The following is a 19,944-nucleotide window of genomic DNA, read 5'->3' on the forward strand; positions in this document are numbered from 1 at the left end:
CAAGTTTTCTGAGTGGGTCAGTGGGTCGTGGGTCAACAGCATGTGACCCACTGTGACCCATCACCCACCATGACCCACTGTGACCCACCACCCACCGTGACCCACTGTGACCCACCACCCACCATGACCCACTGCGACCCACCACCCACCGTGACCCACTGCGACCCACCAACCACTGCGACCCACCGACTCAGTATGATCTACCGATCCTCTCTGCTCACTGCATTGTAGACAGTATCTTCTGAAGACTGGTAAATTTGTCTCCGTTTTACTTTCAAGACCTTCATTTCCCTTGCTTTTCCACTTGTTTCTATTTATTTATTTGAGGTGAGTATATCTAACCAAGTGAAAAAAGAACTTCAGGCACTTTTGGATATTGATATTTTTAATAGTAATAATAGCAATAGGACTTACACTACAACTTGGCTTTCGAGGCCAGTAGCGTACGTAGGAATTTATTTCGGGGGGTGTCCAAACTCAATATGAGGGTATTTTATATCAAAATTCCTAAAATTGCCCCTAAAATTAGGCTAAATTTACATAAAAGTCGAATTTTCGGGAGGGGTCCGGACCCCCAGGACCCAACCCCTGCGTACGTCCCTGTTCGAGACCTTTGAGTTTTTAGAGCTAACTACTGGAAAAAATACATTTTTGAATCACTGTAATATATCAATTATTATATAAAAAATTGAATGTAACTATGTGTGCCTGATCATCACGGTCAAATTGCAAAGTCAAATGAAATTACTTTTGGTATATAGTTAGGCCTTAATGCAAACTGGGATGTTATATTGCTTTTATTATAATGCAATAATAATATCCTAAGGAGGTAGAGAGTATCCGAATTTTTGCGGAAAAAATTGGTATCTCGCAAGCCGTTAAACTTATGGAGCTGAAATTCAGTGTATTAACTCTTTATTGAAAATAAACAGAATGTATCCTAGCATTTTTTAAATTCTCCTTTATGTGGGGGAGGGCACTTTCTATATATGGAAAATTGGTAGTGAGTTGGTTTGTAAAAATGATCGAAATCGATCGATGTTATTTAAGAAAAAAAATCAGAAACGAAAAACACAGTGCTTTGCTTCATATATCCATTGCTTTCTGCTATGGAAAATTGGTAGTGAGTTGGTTTGTAAAAATGATCGAAAACGATCGATGTTATTTAAGAAAAAAATCAGAAACAAAAACACAGTGCTTGGCTTCATATATCCATTGCTTTCTGCTGTAATAATTGCTGAGGTTTATGTTTATTATATAGAGCGCTTACAGTACAGGACAATCAACCCATAAAGTTGTGAGAAAAATAGGCATAAAATTTGTACTCTAAGCTTAATTACACGAAAATTTTGAGTTTGGATTGTACGCATAATTGTATGAAAATTTTATACTTTTTTCCCTTTACGCTGGTCTACTTACTTGGATTTGGAACTTTGAAATTTCATCTTTTTTTTTTCCACTGAAAAGTATTGATAATTCAACAAGGAAATAATTATACTATGATAATTTAATTGAACTTCCTCGTAATTTGGCACATGGCAAACAGCAGTGTGGTAATTGAAGGGGAAGAAGGAGGGAAATTCCCATTCACCTCTGAACACTTTCCAGGAACCTCGTTCCCTTTCGCTTTCTAGACGGGGGAGGGAACTTGGTAATGGCATCAATCCTTCATGTGTAATTGCAAAAATTAAATTTATAAACAAATAAGAAATAATCAGTTTATCAGGCTTTAATTGATAATTTATTCACAAGATTCCCTATCAAAGGCGTGGTAGATGAAGTTTCTGTTCTACATGGGTCGACATTGCAAACTGACATGGTCGATATGGAAAAGATGTTGTATGGTGATAGAAAGATTATACTTCTTGCTGAGTATTTCAAACCTGATCAAGAAAAATCATTATCAGACTTAAGTCTAACAAGTAGATTGTCAATGAGAAGTTGCAGAAATCGGGTAGAAGTATTATCAATTTCCACGACAGAGTGGGAATGGGGATTTTCCCTTATGAATTTACAGATGACTGATATTAGAAATAGACTAAGTGGTGAAACATTGTCTAACTTGCTGCTCATCAATGTTAATGGCCTACCGCTAGACATGCTCAAAGTAGACGAGCTAGTTATTTCTTGGCTCAAGGATGGACATCATTCCACTGCGGATGATTTACCGCCAAAAAGTTACCAACAGGAAATAAATCCGATTTCAGATTTGTTTTAAGGTGGAATATTACGAGTTACGGAAAATGTATACTTGTATTACTAATGGCCTATTTGTGTTATTCAACTTTGTTCCTAATATTTAGTAAGTCTCTTCTTTGCTTTAGGTAAACTACTGTGAATAAATATTCATAATAATTGCTATTATGCATATTTGTAACTTAAATTTAACGTGGGGTTTTAGTGATTACACAAATTACAATTATGAGCATACTTTATGGAAATGCTCTCACATAGTTTACCCGAGCACCTTTATACCCTATGAACAACTGATTTTCAAGTCTTTTATGAGAAAAATACTGTGAACTGAGAAACCATAACCTTTTACATATTGTACAGGGGTATTTTCCTGCGAATAGAAGTTTCTTGTGGAATGCGTTCAGAAATTAACACTTGCAAGAATACTTTCTCAGTACAAGTATATTTTAGGCACACACTAATTTCCCCCCACCTCGAACTGTTTCAATTTCCTCACTGATAAATACTTTACCATTTTATATCGTAAAGGTCAGTTCGACCATTATTGTAACAGAGTGGTGCTTGAGCGACTGACTAGAAATTCAAACTCCGATTAGTGACAATTTCACAGTCTTGTTTTATTACAAGTGTAAACTCTTTAAGTCAGTTCAGAAGAGGCCGTGGATCGTGTTCAGACTTGATGACGATTGACTTTGGTGAGTCAGAGTAGGTCAAAGTGGATGAAAGTGGTTCATTGTGGGTGGTTGGTCACGGTGGGTCAGAGTGGGTCACCGTGGGTGGTGGGTCATGGTGAGTCACAGTGGGTTACGGCGGGTGATGGGTCATGGTGGGTTGTAGGTCACAGTGGGTCACGGTGGGTAGTGGGTCATGGTGGGTCGTGGGTCAGAGTGAGTCATATGGGTGGTGTGTCAGTGGGTCGTGGGTCAAGTTTACATTGACCCACGCCAACTCTGTCTCCTATGGTGCTGAATATGAGTTGAGTTGATTTTGTCGTCCCTTTCAGCAGCGAGGCTATATCAGGCGGGACCTACTGATTAATCGTGAAATCCGAACTACATGAGCTCTCACCGGAATCGAACCCGGGTCTCTCACGCCAAACGCGCGTACACTAACCACTTAGCCACGAAGAAGCTCGGAGCTCATATTAGAAAAGAAGAAAGCACATTATGGGAATTTCAGTGCAGACAACTAAGTACGACGACTGTTAAATGAATATTTTTCATCTTCAATATATTGTAAAACTGGTCAATCTTACTCGATAATGTCATTAAAAGAAAAAAAATAGCATTCTCTTTTCTGTAACTTACTACAGTATACAAGTTAAATTTCACACACTGTGGAAAAGAGGGGAAGGGATTACAACGTACGATGGGCTTTGCTTCCTATCCGATGAACAAAATCTTTCTTGTAAAATTCAGCGTTGCAAAGAACCTGTGTGACTGACTGACATAAATTGACAGAATGAAAGTCTTAACTTTAGTACTGAAGCTGCCTGAGGCAAAAAAGCAAGCACACCACAGGCGTGGTGGCTTCTGTGCCTCGTAACATTGTGTTTAAAAAAAACAGACGCAAGGTCAGTTTGTCAGTTCGTAATACAACTGATAAGGCTTATTTTTCTTTAATACAAATCATGTTGTTTGAAGCCTCTTTATTCCTTACAAAAGCAATATAACCAGATTCACGGGAACAGACAGCAATTGTAATAAAGGTTGAAAAAATCCTACTTATCATTCAGATCCGTTATAATATTATTATTATTATTATTATTATTATTATTATTATTATTATTATTATTATTATTATTATTATTATTACGTAATATTTTTCGTTAGTCCTCACAGCAATTAATACTTAGCAGCAGGGGTAAAAGTGCGTGGGAACGCGGGGGACCCCATCCCCACCTCCAAAAAACTGGGTACGGCGACCCCCCAATTCCTAACCATTTACAATGGACAAAGATAGGCATGGGGTACGGCGTGACGTCATGCCGCTACCTACCGTCCCCTTACCTTTTTCAGATGATTCCATCCCATCTAGCCTAATCCCACTTAGCCTAACGATTTATCAGCCACTTACATCTCCAAGATAAGAATGCCTATCATTTTAGGCGAGATGGGAATTCACATCTTACTTAATCCCATATCGCCTAAAATTGCGGTAGGATGCAAGGAGGGATTTTCTGTACTGAAGAGGGAATTCCTATACTAGCATTTTAACCAGATATTTCAATCAATATTGGCAATCTCTGTCAACTACAATCTAAATATATAACAAGTACTATACAAGAAGAAAGCATAGGGGGTAGGCGATTTAGTGAATTTAGTTCACTTTTGGTTTGTTTTGGGAATACTGGAAATTGATTGGCAAAGAGAAGCTAATCAGAAACAGGATAGAAATATACAGCGTGTTTCAAAACAACACTCACAGCCTGTGTGCACAAATGCTTCCTTTTGGCGCTATGACCAGCCAAAAACAAGTCGGAAAAATGCCCAAAACAGCGATAACTCGAGAACAAAATGTCGGATCGAAGTCGGGGGAAAGGAAATGTATATTATTTTTAGCCGTGGCTTCCATTAATGCACAACTCGATATGGTACAGGAGCAGCACAAAGATCACCTCAAAGAAATTGAAGAATTATGGGGATATTTTATGAAACGTTGACCGAGGCAAGTTAACTACGATATTTGAACTAACAGGAATCTTAGAGCACGGTCAAAGTTACAAGAACATCATTAAAATTATTAAAAAGGGAAGATGGACAAATTTGATTGATCTACTTTGTCTCAGTATAGAATTGGCTATCGAGGAAGAACTGAAATTTTATGAAGTCCATAAAGTTTAAATGTTATGCCTTCTAGGCTAATGAAGACAGAGAGATCACGCATGGATATTGGGTAGCGTCTGCGACTTTCGCATAGGAGACCCGGCTCCGATTCGCGGCGGGAGCGCAAGCATTTCGGATCTCATGTTAATCCGTAGCTCTATATCTCATGTAATTTTGCTACCCAAGGGATCCTAAACTGAAATCCGATCCAATAATAAAGAGAGGTAATAGATGGAAGCTAATTTTTGGGAAATAATTCGTGAAATGAGAATGTAGGAGAAAACAGGATAATTCCGAGAAATCTCATGGATACGATGGTATCCACTACAAACTTTAAGTCTGGGATCGAACGAGGTCCATCCTGCACCAGAAGTAAGCGCTCTATCACTAAGTCACCTGCCCCTACTTTGGAGCAAACACTATTATTCTGACAGATGTATCGATATACTAAGTCATGTTTGTGACAAACCAACATACAAGAAGTACAAACGGTCAGAATGTGGGATTCGTGGAGTTTGCTTTGTGAGAAAATGGTAAGTACGTTTTTTTATGTCAGTTATTCTTAACTGGATGTCCGCGTCTTTTAGGGATTGGGGGGACACGGTGACTCAGTGGTAAACACTTGTTTCTGGTACGTGGGGCCTCTGGTTCGATCCTCAGCCAAGAAACTTTGTGGTGGACACCATCGTATCGTGTGTGGGTTTACTCGGGATACTTCAATTTCCTTCCACATTCTCATTCCATCATATCTTCCATCAACATTCACTTGCTTTAATCATTGTCTCTCTTAGCCTAAACATAATCGTGGTTCGTTAAAATGAAATACTTTATTTCATTTTACAGGGGTTGCTTACAGTTTGTCGGTGGGTTACCGTTAATATAATTTTTCAATAGGTTATGTTATTGATACTAGTATTTGTAACAAAGAAGGAGTCTGTGAGGCTCATAATTTTGAAAGGCTAAGAACTACAATTGAACGTTGATTGTAAGAAATGCTAAAGGTACGAACTAAATTTGATTTGTGAGTCTTTTAGCATTATTAGTCGTATTATGGACAAAAAATAACTCATATCTACAAACCAAGAAAACTAACAGTGAAATTTGATATTCGACAGTGAAATATAATAATATACAACCTGGATATCAATTTCGAGGTTAGTTTTCTTGGCTTTGTACATGTTCAACTTATATGTGTTTTCGTGATAGTCCATACTTTCAACATACGAGTATCAGTCTCCTAGATTTTCGTAAATAACTATGAAGATTATCCTAAATCTAACAACTAAGTACAGATACCGATCACTAAAGTTCACAATTGACTGTTGAGAACATGCTGGCCCTAATTGATATATCACATCACTACCTTTCCATTTCCAAAATTATCACATATTTCAAAATGACGGGTTTGAAGGTGCCGCTAGAGGTTCGCGATCTACTTTGCCCATTCTTCTGCTGTCAATATGAGAAACTATCACCGTTTGCATTGTCTATCTATCACTGTTTTCATGATTTAATAGTTTATTTGATGTATTTCAATAACATAGCATAGCCCTCCTCCCATAAATTTTACCCCCCTCCGTTTCTTATGGCGTTCAGCCCTTATAACTTTGCACATATACATATTTCCATATCCTCTATTAGTCGCACTAAGTCTCATCCCGCAACTCGATTCATCCATTTGGACCATTTTCTTGTCATGCAATTTCTTATTGATGGAAAACAAGGAAAATAGTTCTACAATGACTGACAAGTAACACTTCCCAAGTGTAACACTTCGATTTTGATAAAATTTTGGTAGGTAGATACTACACATAAAATAAACTAATACGTGTATTTTTATTTTCTGCGGTAAGGTTGTTTCAGGGGGTGATAAACCAGACCCAAAATTTTGAGAATTGACGTCCGAAAGGTAATAACAAGTGGACCCAAGTAATGAAATTGTGCACAGATATTGTAGACATAAAATGAGGAAATACGGGTTTCGTATTTTCCTGGAAAAACGGTTAGGTGGGGCACAGACCCCTCGAAATCTTTGATCACGAAATATCAAAAGTGCTAATAGCAGTTTGACAAAGTGCCTACAGAACATGAAGAATTGCAACGAAATTTTGTGTAGTGACAATATGCGAAAAAAAAAACTAATGGGTATTTTATTATCTGTGGAAAAATGGTAAAGGGGAAAAGGCCCCCACACAAAATTTGGAAAATTGACGCCCAAAAGGCAAAAAGAAGTGGACCGAAGTGAATGAAACTGTGCTCAAATATTGTAGAGGTAAGATGAAGGGATACGTGATTCGTATTTTATTGGAAAGAAAAAACTTTTTGGTGGACCGAGGCGTCTGGTGGCGGAAGGAGTGGACTAAAGCGAAAGAAATTGTGTGTAGATATTGGATATGTAAACCTCTAAAACCGTTTTTCCGCAGAAAATAAAAACCCGTATTCATTTATTTCTTGCGTATTGTCAACACGTAAAGTTTCCCTGCAATTCTTCATGTCCTTTACACATTTGACCTAGTGTTACTAACATTTTTCATATTTCGTGGTCAAAGGTTTGGAGGGGTCCGTGCACTACCCACGAAACTCGTACCCTCATTTTACGTCTGCAATGTCTGTTCACAATTCCATTCAGTTCGATTAACTTCTATTTGCCTATCGGTCGTCAACTATTAAAATTTTCGGTGCGAGCTTTTGCCCCCTAAAACCGTATTTCGGCAGTAAATAAAACAACTCATATTCGTCTATTTTTCGCGTATTGTCCATACACAAACTTTCGTTGCAATTCGTCATGTCCTTTACGCACATCTGACATACTGATACTAGCACATTTTATATTTCTTGATCAAATGTTTGGATGGTTCCGTGCCCCACCCAACCGTTTGTTCCAGGAAAATACGAAACCCGTATTCCTTAATTAGATGTCTGCAAGATTAATTCACTTCGGTTCAATTCTTCTTGCCTTCCGTGCGTCAGCTTTAAAAATTTTTCGTAGGTACTTTTGCCCCCGAAAATCGTTTTTCCACAGAACATAAAATCCCGTATTCGTTTATTTTTTGCATATTGTCCATACAGAAAGCTATGTTGCAATTCTTCTTCTCGTTACACACATCTCACATATTTTTACCAGAACTTTTGATATTTCGTGATCAAATGATTGGAGGGGTCCGTGCCCCACTTAACCGTCTTTTTCAGTAAATACAAAACTCGTATACCAACATTTTATGTCTACAATATGTCTGCAAAATTTCATTCACTTCGGTTCACTTCTTCTTATCTTTCGGGCGTCAACTTTCAAAATTTTGGGGTGGGTTCTTTTGCCCCCTGAAACCGTTTTTCCGCTGAAAATTAAAAACCGTATTCCTTTGTTTTTTACGTATTGTCTATACATAAAGTTTCGTTTCATTTCTTCATGTCCTTTACACACATTTCACATAGTATTATTAGCACATTTCATATTTCGTGATCAAAGGTTTGGAGGGGTCCGTGCCTCACCCAACATTTTTTTTTAAGAAAATACGAAACCCGGATGCTCATTTTACGTCTGAATCTCTGTTCGCAATTTAATTCACTTCGGTTCACTTCTTCTTGCCTTTCGGGCGTCAACTTTAAAAATTTTGCGTGGGGACTTTTGCCCCTAAAATTGTTTTTCCACAGAACATAAAAACCCGTATTCGTTTATTTTTGGCGTACTGTCGATACACAAAGTTTCGTTGCAATTCTTCATGCTCTTTACACACATTTGATATACTGTTACTATCGCTTTCAATATTTCGTGATCAGAGGTTTGGAGGGGCCCGTGTCCCACCTAACCGTCTTTTCAAGGTAAATACGAAACCCGTATACCCACATTTTATGTCTATAATATGTGTGCAAAATTTCATTCCCTTCGGTTCACTTCTTTAATCTTTCGGGCGTTAATTTTCAAAATTTTGGGGTGGGTTTTTTGCTCCCTGAAACCGTTTTTGCGCACAAATTAAAAAAACGTATTCCTTTGTTTTTTGCGTGTTGTCTATACGTAAAGTTTCCTTGCAATTCTTCATGTCCTTTACACACATTTGACATAGTATTACTAGCACTTTTCATATTCCGTGATCATTGGTTTGCAGGGGTCCGTGCCATACCCAACATGTTTTTCAAGATAATTCGATACCCGTATCCTCATTTTACGTCTACAATTCATTCGCATGCACTTCGGTTCAGTTGTTCTAGAATTTTCCGTTGTCAACTTTCAAAATATTTAGTGAGGCTTTTATATTAAACCTTCACACTATGCAACCTTTTTTCTTTTATGAGATTATTTTTTGTTGCGGAGGAGGAGAGAAATGCTTTCCTGTGATATGTGTTTTTTGCCATTGATCTTGTTTGAACTGCTTAAGTAAGATCATGTTGTAACTTTTGATGTCATCCAACTCCGCCACGATAATAAAATTGTCATTTTCAATAATTCGTTTTATTTTGTTATTTGCAGTTTGCCACACTGATATCTTTGTTACAAAATTGAGGTTTGGTCCAACGCCTTTCGAATTCGCAACCAACCGAAGCGCCGAGCTTTTTGGGTTTCCTGCTATTGCAGGAAAAGGAGAATTGTAGATGGTAATGCACTTTTGGAGTTGTGTATACAAGACACATGAATGCCTCGCAAGGTCTCGCTGTGCTAATGTACAAACGAAGAATGCGACGTGCCTTGTTGAGCCAATGTAACTGGACCACTGGACCGGTGTCTTGTTCGCCAAGTTTGAAGAACAGTATCCTGAATGAATTTCTCTCCAGATTGCTAGTAAATAATTTTTATCCGCACTGAGGTCTTCTACTTTTGCGAATTCATCCAACCAGTCAAGATTTATTGCTTGGTGTTTTACCAAGGGCGTTTCCTCGCACTTGTCGAGCTTTCTTCGGATGGGTCCTGAAAGTGTTTTTGGACCCGATGCTCCCCCATCGTGATGTCTTATTAAGTAATGAAACGATAGTTCATTTCCGTGAAGAAGGCAAACAACCCATTGAAATTCTCGATTGAGTTTTTTTTTCAAACAATGTAGAGCTTTTTTAAATCTTCCCGTGTTGATTCGTGTACCGTCATAGCCAGCTGCTACCACCGTTGACAGATCAGTTCCGTTTTCATCAAGAAATTCGTACACAGATACGGCGATGTCCTCTCCACTACCAGACTTCGGCACGACGTCGTTGCCCAAATATGTAGAACCTGGTTCTTCCACTATTGTTAAGTGTTCTTATTCGATCTACCGTCGATACCAATGTTTTCTTTTCTCGCTTGTGTTAGGGTTTGGTCTTTTCTTCGAAGAAGACTCTTCTAACAGATTTTCCGGCTATGTTGTTATTTTCTTGAACAGCCGCGCTGAATTTATTATTTTCCCCCCTAATCTTATTTTTATCAATAACGAGGTTTTTGCCCTCCATTTAAATGTCTCCTGCATCTTGAATTGCTGCACTAGCCAATAGTGAAACTGCCCAGAGAAGAAATAACTGCGTTTCTATGCCATACCCAAGCAGTAGAGCGAATGGTGCGTTTGGTGACGCAAGCTTCTCAGTCTGTTCGGGCCAAGTCGCGACGTATTCATACGCTGTGCCTTGATTTCTAGTGAGGAAATGCCAACACTCGGATGGAGAAAAAGACTATGCCATCTAAAAAAGTAAAGCAAGTAAGTGAGGACGCAAGCAAGTAAGACCATGGCAGAAAATTAGTCAGGGCGGGAGGGCGGAAACAAAAGCGGGTGGAACTCGAAGTGCAGTCACCTCCTCGTTTTGAGTTTTGGGTTATTTTTGACAAAGAATAAATGATTGAGAATGTTGATAATGAATTGCGTTACAGCAAAATATAAATAAATACGTAAATAAATAAGTAAATAAACTCTACTCTTAGGCTAAACAAAATAAATAAATTTTTTGTACATAGAAATAAAAAACGCAATCTTCTAGTCTTAAGCATTGAAATTTGTCCAATTTAAGCGAAGAACTGCACATAAGTGGGCTTTGGAAAGGTGAATTAGGTAAGTCCAAGTTGCCCCTAAGGCTGAACCAAAAAAAAAAAAAAAGACGAGAATATATGCGTTTTACATAGCCAAAAACGTGAAATATTGCACCGTGTAGTGTGGGTTGCATACATTTTCCATAAAACCTCGATACGGCACATGAAGGCGTTGACTAAAAATTCTGAAAAAAAAAATGTGTCACACTTTGCCCACTAAAAGACACCCTTTAACCGCTTCGCCAAACCGATTTTTGAAAAAAAGTTGAAATTCAGCCCACCCTATTCTTCAGTTGCACCTTGCTTATATCTGTATCAGAACTAGGATTTATTTTTCCTTTAAGTCTTAACGTAATAACTCTATCAACAACAACTTATATTTCATTACCTTCTCTTCTGAGTGTTTACCATGAATAATTCAGACACAATTATCGGCACCCTTTTCATTATCTGAGTATAACATTCTACAGTTTTCATCATTCATTTCTCGATTACCTTCCCATCTGAATGCACAAACCCTTACCAAGTCTAGATTATTTTCTTTAGGATTGTATATCATCTTTAATATTTTCTCATTTCCCTCTCTGAAACAGGTATGTACACTAATGTCCAAAATTATTGTCGCATGTCTATAAATATGTTGTTGAAGGAATATAATTTGGTAACGAATTTTCCCGTTATTTCTTATAATGCTAGTATGTGTATGATCGGCAAAGACATGTATGTGGTAAATTTCTTGTCAAAAGAGAAGTAAATAAGAACAATAAAACGAAAATAAAACTGTCATTGTTCATTTAGCAACATTTTATTTTACTCATTCTAATTTTCGTATTTATAATTCTTTTCCTGTGAAATTTACCACAAATATACATTTCCCGATTATGCACATAGTATCAGTATGAAAAGTACCTCGCAAAATCATTATCAAATTATATTCTTACACGAAGACAGTTATAGATATACGACAATCATTTTGGACATGAATATGCATTCACTGTCCCTATCCTAAACTTTGTGCTGTTGCTTGTCTTCTTTTCTCTATCTACCTTCCCCACGTTGTTATTATCTTGTCCAATATTCCTTCGCAAGACATCCCCTCCCGAAAATCCGATATAGAGAATATTTTACCTCCCAAACAATATTTTGACCTGCGAAAGCCCATTATACATATGTTTTTCTGCTGTCAGCTAACTAGAGAAAGATAGAGCGATGGTTTTCCGTTGCCTTCCACCCCTCAGTATTTCAGCTGTTAAAGCCACTGTGACCACGCCTGGAACTAATGTCCAATTTGCCGCACCAATCATTTCAAATATAGCTACAAGAGAACTGTTAGCTTCTCCGAGAACACTTTTGTCTTGCTACCCATTTAGACCAGTTCGACAATAATGACTCTTCTGGGAGTGTACTACCACCGACAGTTCTAAATTTCACTGTAGCACACAATTTTCTCCATCCGACACATAAGTGTCTTTATAAAGGTGATATTTATCTGGGAGGAAATCAATATAGGCACACACACACACACACACACACACACATATATATATATGTATATATATATATACACTATGTGATCAAAAGTATCCGGACACCTAGCTGAAAATGACTTAGAAGTTCGTGGCGCCCTCCATCGGGACTGCTGGATTTCAATACGGTATTGGCCCACCCTTAGCCTTGATGGCAGCTTCCACTCTCGCAGCCATACTTTCAATCAGGTGCTAGAAGGTTTGTTGGGGAATGGCAGCCCATTCTTCACGGAGTGCTGAATTGAAAAGAGGCATCGATGTTGGTCGGTGAGGGCTGGCACGAAGTCGGCGTTCTAAAACATCCCAAACCTGCTCTATAGGACCAAGTCAGGACTCTGTGCAGGCCAGTTTATTACAGGGATATTATTGTCGTGTAACCACTCTGCCACAGGCCGTGCTGTTTGAACAGATGCTCGATCGTGTTGAAAGATGCAATCGCCATCCCCGAATTGCCCTTCAACAGAGGGAAGCAAGAAGGTGCTTAAAACATCAATGTAGGCCTGCGCTGTGAGATTGACACGCAAAACAACAAGGGGTGAAAGCCCCCTCCAAGAAAAACACGACCACACCATAACACCACCACCTCCGAATTTTACTGTTGGCACTACACACGCTGACAGATGACGTTCACCGGGCATTCGCCGTACCCACACCCTACCATCGGATCGCCACATTGTGTACGTGATTCGTCACTCCACACAACGTTTTCCCACTGTTCAATCGTCCAAAGTTTATGCTCCTTACACCAAGCGAGGCGTCGTTTGGCATTTACCTGCGTGATGTGTGGCTTATGAGCAGCCGCTCGACCATGAAATCCAAATTTTCTCACCTCACGCCTAACTGTCATAGTACTTGGAGTGGATCCTGACGCAGTTTGGAATTCCTGTGTGATAGTCTGGATAAATGTCTGCCTATTAAACTTTACGACCCTCTTCAACTGTCGGCGATCTCTGTCAGTCGGCCTGTACGCTTTTGTGCTGTACGTGTCCCTTCACGTTTCCATTTTACTATCACATCAGACACAGTGGACGTAGGGATGTTTAGGAGTGTGGAAATCTCGCGTACAGACTTCTGACACAAGTGACACCCAATCACCTGACCAGGTTTGAAGTCCGTGAGTTCCGCGGAGCGCCCCATTCTGCTTTCTCACTATGTCTAATGACTACTGAGGTCGCTTATAATTAGTACCTGGCAGTAGGTGGCAGCACAATGCACCTAATATGAAAAACGTATGTTTTTGCGGTTGCCCGGATACTTTTGATCACATAATGTATATGGTTTGTACTCCCTTTTTAAAGCATATTATTTGTATAGTCTTCAAATTATTCACTAAACTCTAAAGAACAGTTGAAGAAAGTGTAAAATTAGAGTAAAAAGTTTAAAAGGTCCTTTCTGCTAGTCTAGTGGCTAGCGGGTCACTTTGATGTACGTGGTCCCGAGGTTCGATTTCCGGTGGGAGAACCGTTGAAAGTTTAACCATAATTAATTTTTCTGTGTCCGTGTCCTTGTCGTGTTCGGTAATCCTGCACGGTTGAAAAATTTTAAAATAACAGTCATTTTTTTCACACTGACAGAGCGTTCACCGTCGGGTCCCTCGTTCGATCTCAGCTTGCACCAAGTGAATTTTCTTGTGAACAAATACCGTGTATGTGAGTTTTCTTGGAGTTCTTCCGTTTCTTCTCACTTTCTTCATTCCAATATTTTATTTACTCTCATTATCACCATCTTCTCTTACGTACGCGACATAACTGTGGGACGTAAAAGTGGAGGATTTTTTTCAAAAGTATTTATGTAATAGTGCATAAAAAAGACATACTTTTGGGATACATACACCGTTAGTTTGATTGAGGTCTCTTGTATAGAAATACTAATCTCTAGTTCCTTTCTTTTTCAGTTTTCAGGAGCATATTGGGACTTAGCGCACGAGATTTGTTGTATTTAGGAAAGCATGCCTTGAGTTTAGGACTAGTGTCCACGGCAGCAGAATGGTTTCGGGTTGCGCTAGAGAGGGCAGACATCGAAAGATTTGTTACAGCAAGCAAAGATGAGATTGAACCTTTTCTTCAAGCTACGCTAGCAATCGTAAGTATAGTTTTGTCACTTTAATACAGAACAGCACGTATCATTTGTGAATATTTTTTTTATAAGTATATGTGATTTTTTATACAATTTAGTAGCGAGAAATACATATTACATATATATCAACCCATTTCAGTTTTAAAGTGGAAATATTTAGCTAACTTCCATAATTTAACCATTACTTAAGAAAATAAAAACGTAATAAATAAAATAATTAGTGTCGTCACATCTGCAATCAGCTGTTGTACTGTTAACTTAGAAGTCATCCACCGTATCATTTTTCGCTCAGCAAAAGTAAACTTGCAATGACTGTTTAACAGTGACAATGCTGACAAACAATATAGTTAAGGAGATAACATTTGTTAAGATATTTTTTTTCACTCAATACTTGTTTTTATCACATATACTGTAATTATATATTTCATAATATATTTACAAGGGAAATAATTTTGTCATGTATAGATTGACAAACTCGAAGCACCAAGCCCATAGAGTTTATTGAGATGATTATTTATTTATTTATTTATTTATCACTTTATACTTCCAAAAATTAATTATAATCTCCTCCAACTATTGAGTGTAATCTTGAAATTTGAAACTGAAGATTCTTTTGCAAAATAAGGCTGCTGCTACGCTATTATCTATTTGCAGGAATATACCTCAGCTTGTAGGCTTGATTGAAAGGGATTTGTTTACTTTCTTGTGCGTATAGTCGCAGGGATAAATCTGCAGCTGTTGGTAAGGCACTCAGCGCTTTTCGTTCGACCGATACTTTTCCGTTAAACGCAAATGCTTTTCCTGTATCCTTAGGTGGAGATCCTTACAATATGCTTACAGGCGATCTGCGGGTTTACGATCTACAACAGAAGAAGAAAATCGCCAATGCCATCGGTAGAGCCAGCTTGTACGATGTAAATAATGAGAATGCACCATTGCCTCAAACTGAATCCAATGTGTTATGAAGCAATGTATCATGTGTGTCCGATTACAACAGCTTCACATCTCAACGGCCATCATCAACCACATCATTTGCATCATTGCATCCATTGCCACAGCGACACATCATCTCCTGCTACTACGGAAAGAAAATTTTAAAGTGGTACTGTTCTTACATCTGATCGCTATAGACTGTGCTACGTCAGGTAAAAACTACTAAGGCTACTGCTTCCAAAAGAAAACAGGAAAGGAAAAATAGGAAAGTCACAAACACGCAAAAATATTGCGGGACAGGGCCATTCATCATCGGCAATTCGTAAGAAAAGCAATTATTGTAGTGTCTGTAATGGATATTTTTACGCAGAAGAAAACTGACAAAAATGGATGCAATGTATCATATGCGCAGTGTGAAATTATGTTTCGTGCGTATTTGCCCAAGACATGATCTCCTTCGTCTGTGAACAGTCACAAATAAGATAATTTTACTTCTTGTGATAGTGTTTTGTTTGTAACTGTTCAATTCATGTTATACCAACACAAGAGCTAGTAGCCAGTTCAGATGCTCCGCTCCTACGTTATAAGTTATAAAGCTTGAAAGAAGGATTTTGAACTATGTTTATGATTTATTAATACAGGGAAAGTACATCAGTAATAACAAAAGATCGTTTTTGTGTAACAATGAGAATAAATTAAATTTACGTTTCTTTTCATGAAAATTTCTTCATAATTTATTGGTATTTTCACCATGTACGTTTAGGGTATTGCTTCATTGTATGATTTCATAATCTGGTTCTACATTAGGGTGTAAGATATTTGATGTATTGTTTGTCATTAATTTTATATTTTGGTTTGAAAACTTAATTACACACGGTGCGCATATTACCCCAGCATCAGGAAATATGCGCCCTTATCACTCTTTGACATATTTTGGTGTATGATGCTTTCAGTAAACATTTTTTTTTTCATGCTTGCCAGTTGAATTATTTACGGAGGTATTAAACTTTCCAACTGCATACTAACTTTCGGATTCCTTTCTTCCATCTGTGCCTGAAAGCTCATTGTATCCTCAGGAGGCGCATATTCGACGCAATGACCTTAGGTTCTAAATGTTTGAAAAATGTCAAATTCTTAGGCAATTCTCAATATCTTTGGACATCCGGTGGAAAATGTCTTTTAGTTTTAAAGACTCCGATTTAATATATATAATATATATATAATATATATTTGGCTGCCTGTAGATGCTGTTTCTCTACATAGTTAATAAAACAAAAGTTTTACTATTGTAGCAAGAAGGAAGAATGAATACATTGGAGTTAGGATATGACCAGCAACAGGAGCTTAATGAAGCTGCAGAGGAAGCTCGAATAGCAGCATTGTCGTTATCCGAGCCCCTCCAAATTTCTGAGCCTGAGTTTAAAGTTAAATTATATGATGATCAAACAGAATGGGAGGAAAGTCAACATTATATAAGGCTCTGTAGAGGAGAGCAACTGCGGGTAAGTCATTATATTATTATAGTTAATGTAAGGTAGTTCTATGCCCAATGCTTTTCTCGAAAGATAAATAAATTACTTTTATGAGTAGCGTTTATTTAATATATTGATCGTAATTCAAACATTTGATATAATTGTATTTTGAATTTGTTTGAAAATATTATTTTCCTAAAATAGTTTTTTTTTTGTACGAACTTGACTTGATGCAATATTATACATTTTATTATTTATTTCTGGAGATGGCATATCATTTAATAGTACAAGCTGTATTAGAAAATAGTAAAATAAAAATTATAATAATTGTGTATATACACTTGTAAGTATTTCATAATGTTCCTGAAAATAAATAAGATTTAAACATGAGCATATTAAGCTGAACACTTGGCTTTAATAAATATGCTAAGAAGTGCTTTGTCTGTATTATTTTATTATTTCTAGCTTTATGCGTGTGAGAAGCAGTACATTAAAAAAAAAACAATCATTAAAATTATTTTTACGTCGTTAGTCAATCTAAAGTTGAATTTACTGTCTAAATACCAAAATATAACCAATATTGTAATTTGCTTACCTTAACATATAGGTAACGCTGTAATGTTAACCTTAACAAACCTTAACATTAAAATGACAGTATAGAAAAAAATGATCGTTGTGTTTATTTTAGTAATGTAGTAAGTTTAAGAAGTATTTTAAAACTGCATTGAAGAAATAAAAGGTTACCTGAAATGTTTTCGAAACTGTTTACAAAGTAGAAAGAAGTGATACCTTAATATATGTACACTAGAACCTCTCAATAACAGGTAACGTTTGGATATGATTGTTTGACCGTAAATGAGAGGTGTCTGTTACATAAATTTATAGTACCCATATCTCATGTGGTAATTTTAAGCAGTATATAGGACGTACATTAGTATAAAAGTAAATATAGGGTAATTTGGCTTAGTGTTCGAAATACTAAGAGAATGAGGCAATTCCTTTCCGCCAAGAACACAGAAGTATTACTGGGAAATGTGTTTATATCTTTGGTGCATTGTTAAAGAGCTTAAGTCAAAAGATTACCCTTTCAGGAGAGCCAAAACAACTTCAAATGATGCCGTCACAAGCTTTCGATACCAACCAAATGTTATATTGTAAAATATGACTTTCGGATATATTTATCACTGTACCCAGGGATAAGCTCAGGATACCAAACGAAATATTGTTTTTTTTTTTTTTTTTTTTTTGTCAATAATGTATCACATACTAGAAACGACCCAAAAGTTACTTAAGTTCATTTTACCATATTCCAAAGATATGGCTGTGTACTGCAAAACGTAATTCTTGTGTAATAATGTTAGTCTGAAGTTCAAGTCATACCTCTATAAGAGTCCCATAATTTGCGTACTGATTGTATTAAAAGTAAAAATATCTCAATACTAACATGGAATATCACGGAGCAAAAAAATAGGTGTTGAAATAACATAAAATGACTACTACTTTAGCGTGTTACTTGTGTGTCAATTCAACACCAGCCACATCGCCTTCAGAGCATATCAGAAATACCTCGTTACTGGAAGAACTGTTGCCCGTGTAACTGTTGTCAGACGATTCACAGGTTTACAACTATATTATTGTGACCGATTACAAAAAACATAGAACATTATTCTTTACTTGGCAGAAGTGCCAAAGATATTTTGGAAAGCTTTGCTCATATTAAACGATAAATACCAATGCAAATTCTCTCAGGTAGTAACGAGTTATTTCTGATATGCTCAGACGGCGATGTCTTTGTGCTGAATTAACACACAAGTAACACGCTAAAGTGGTAGTCAATTTGTGCTGTTTCAACACCTCATATTTTACATTGTACGTATTATTAAATACTGGAAATCCAGGCAGAACTAACCAATCATGGCGATTTATGAATTTCCTGCAAGAACTTTTCAATAGTTGTCTGACGTAAATCTAACAGACACTAGTCTCTGATCGAAATTGTTGCATATAACTGCTGGATTAGTTAGATGGATTAATGAAAAAAAAAATATTTTCAAATTTAAGAAAGTATGTTTTGTGCTAAATATGTATCAACTGAGAATAATTTCGGTTATGAGTAGGGAGACTAAAAGAATATTGTCCGTATATATATATATATATATATATACATATCTGAGTTCACTCATAATAACACACACATATTTACTGAGACAAACAAGTTAGTTCGTATTATGGAGGAGTTCGGTATTGAGAGGTATTTGTTAGAGAGGTTTCACTATACTTCAAGTTTCTACTGTAATAGGCTAACATGATTATTAATGCGTTTGAAGAAAAGCACCGATGAATACATGAAGCTTTGTTAGATGCTTTACACGGTTATGTTATAATAAGCAAAGGTTGTAATATTACGAAATCCTATGAAATACAAATGGTCTTGGTGTACGAGGAACGAAGTCTTGGACAGCTATATTGTAAACGTTGATGCGAATGTTGCGAACCACTTCCGAATTTTGATGTACGTAAGTTTTTAAATGCAATATCTTATTATTCTTACACTACATTTACCAAATCGGCCTGAGTCAGGCGACCACAGAATTCTCTGTTACTAATTCGAATCCTGATCAGTTCATCAATGTTAATCGTTGCTCTTCCACCATTCATTTTTCATTGCTTTCTTTAAGGTAAATAGTAGAACTGTGGACCATAAAGCTTACTAGTAAATATATTTTTTTCAATAAATGCAACGAAACACGAAAACAATAATAAAACGTTTTAAAAAGAATTTTAAATGCAAATCTTTTCGTTTTTCAATAAAACAAATAAAGCTAACAATAAGCCTTGGTTTGTTTTCTTCAAAGGAAGACTGGCCACACACCTTTTTAATAACCATCTGTTCGTAATGAGTTGCAGTCTTTTTGGACATTTATAATTGCAATAGG

At 37.0% G+C, this 19,944-nt stretch overlaps 1 protein-coding gene across 1 annotated transcript in view; it reads left to right on the plus strand.

Moving 5' to 3' along the window:
* The window catches only part of LOC145687806 (prolyl 4-hydroxylase subunit alpha-1-like), a 566,529-nt gene that overhangs the window by 470,040 nt on the left and 76,545 nt on the right, over positions 1-19,944 (plus strand). The window contains exons 5-6 of the mRNA XM_081761230.1: positions 14,422-14,609; positions 16,829-17,038. Coding sequence (XP_081617356.1) covers positions 14,422-14,609; positions 16,829-17,038 — 398 coding nt within the window. The remainder of the gene's footprint in view (positions 1-14,421; positions 14,610-16,828; positions 17,039-19,944) is intronic.

This window comes from Thermobia domestica, chromosome 6, assembly GCF_964235325.1.
Source record: "Thermobia domestica chromosome 6, izTheDome1.hap1.1, whole genome shotgun sequence".
NCBI classification, from domain to species: Eukaryota; Metazoa; Arthropoda; class Insecta; order Zygentoma; family Lepismatidae; genus Thermobia; species Thermobia domestica.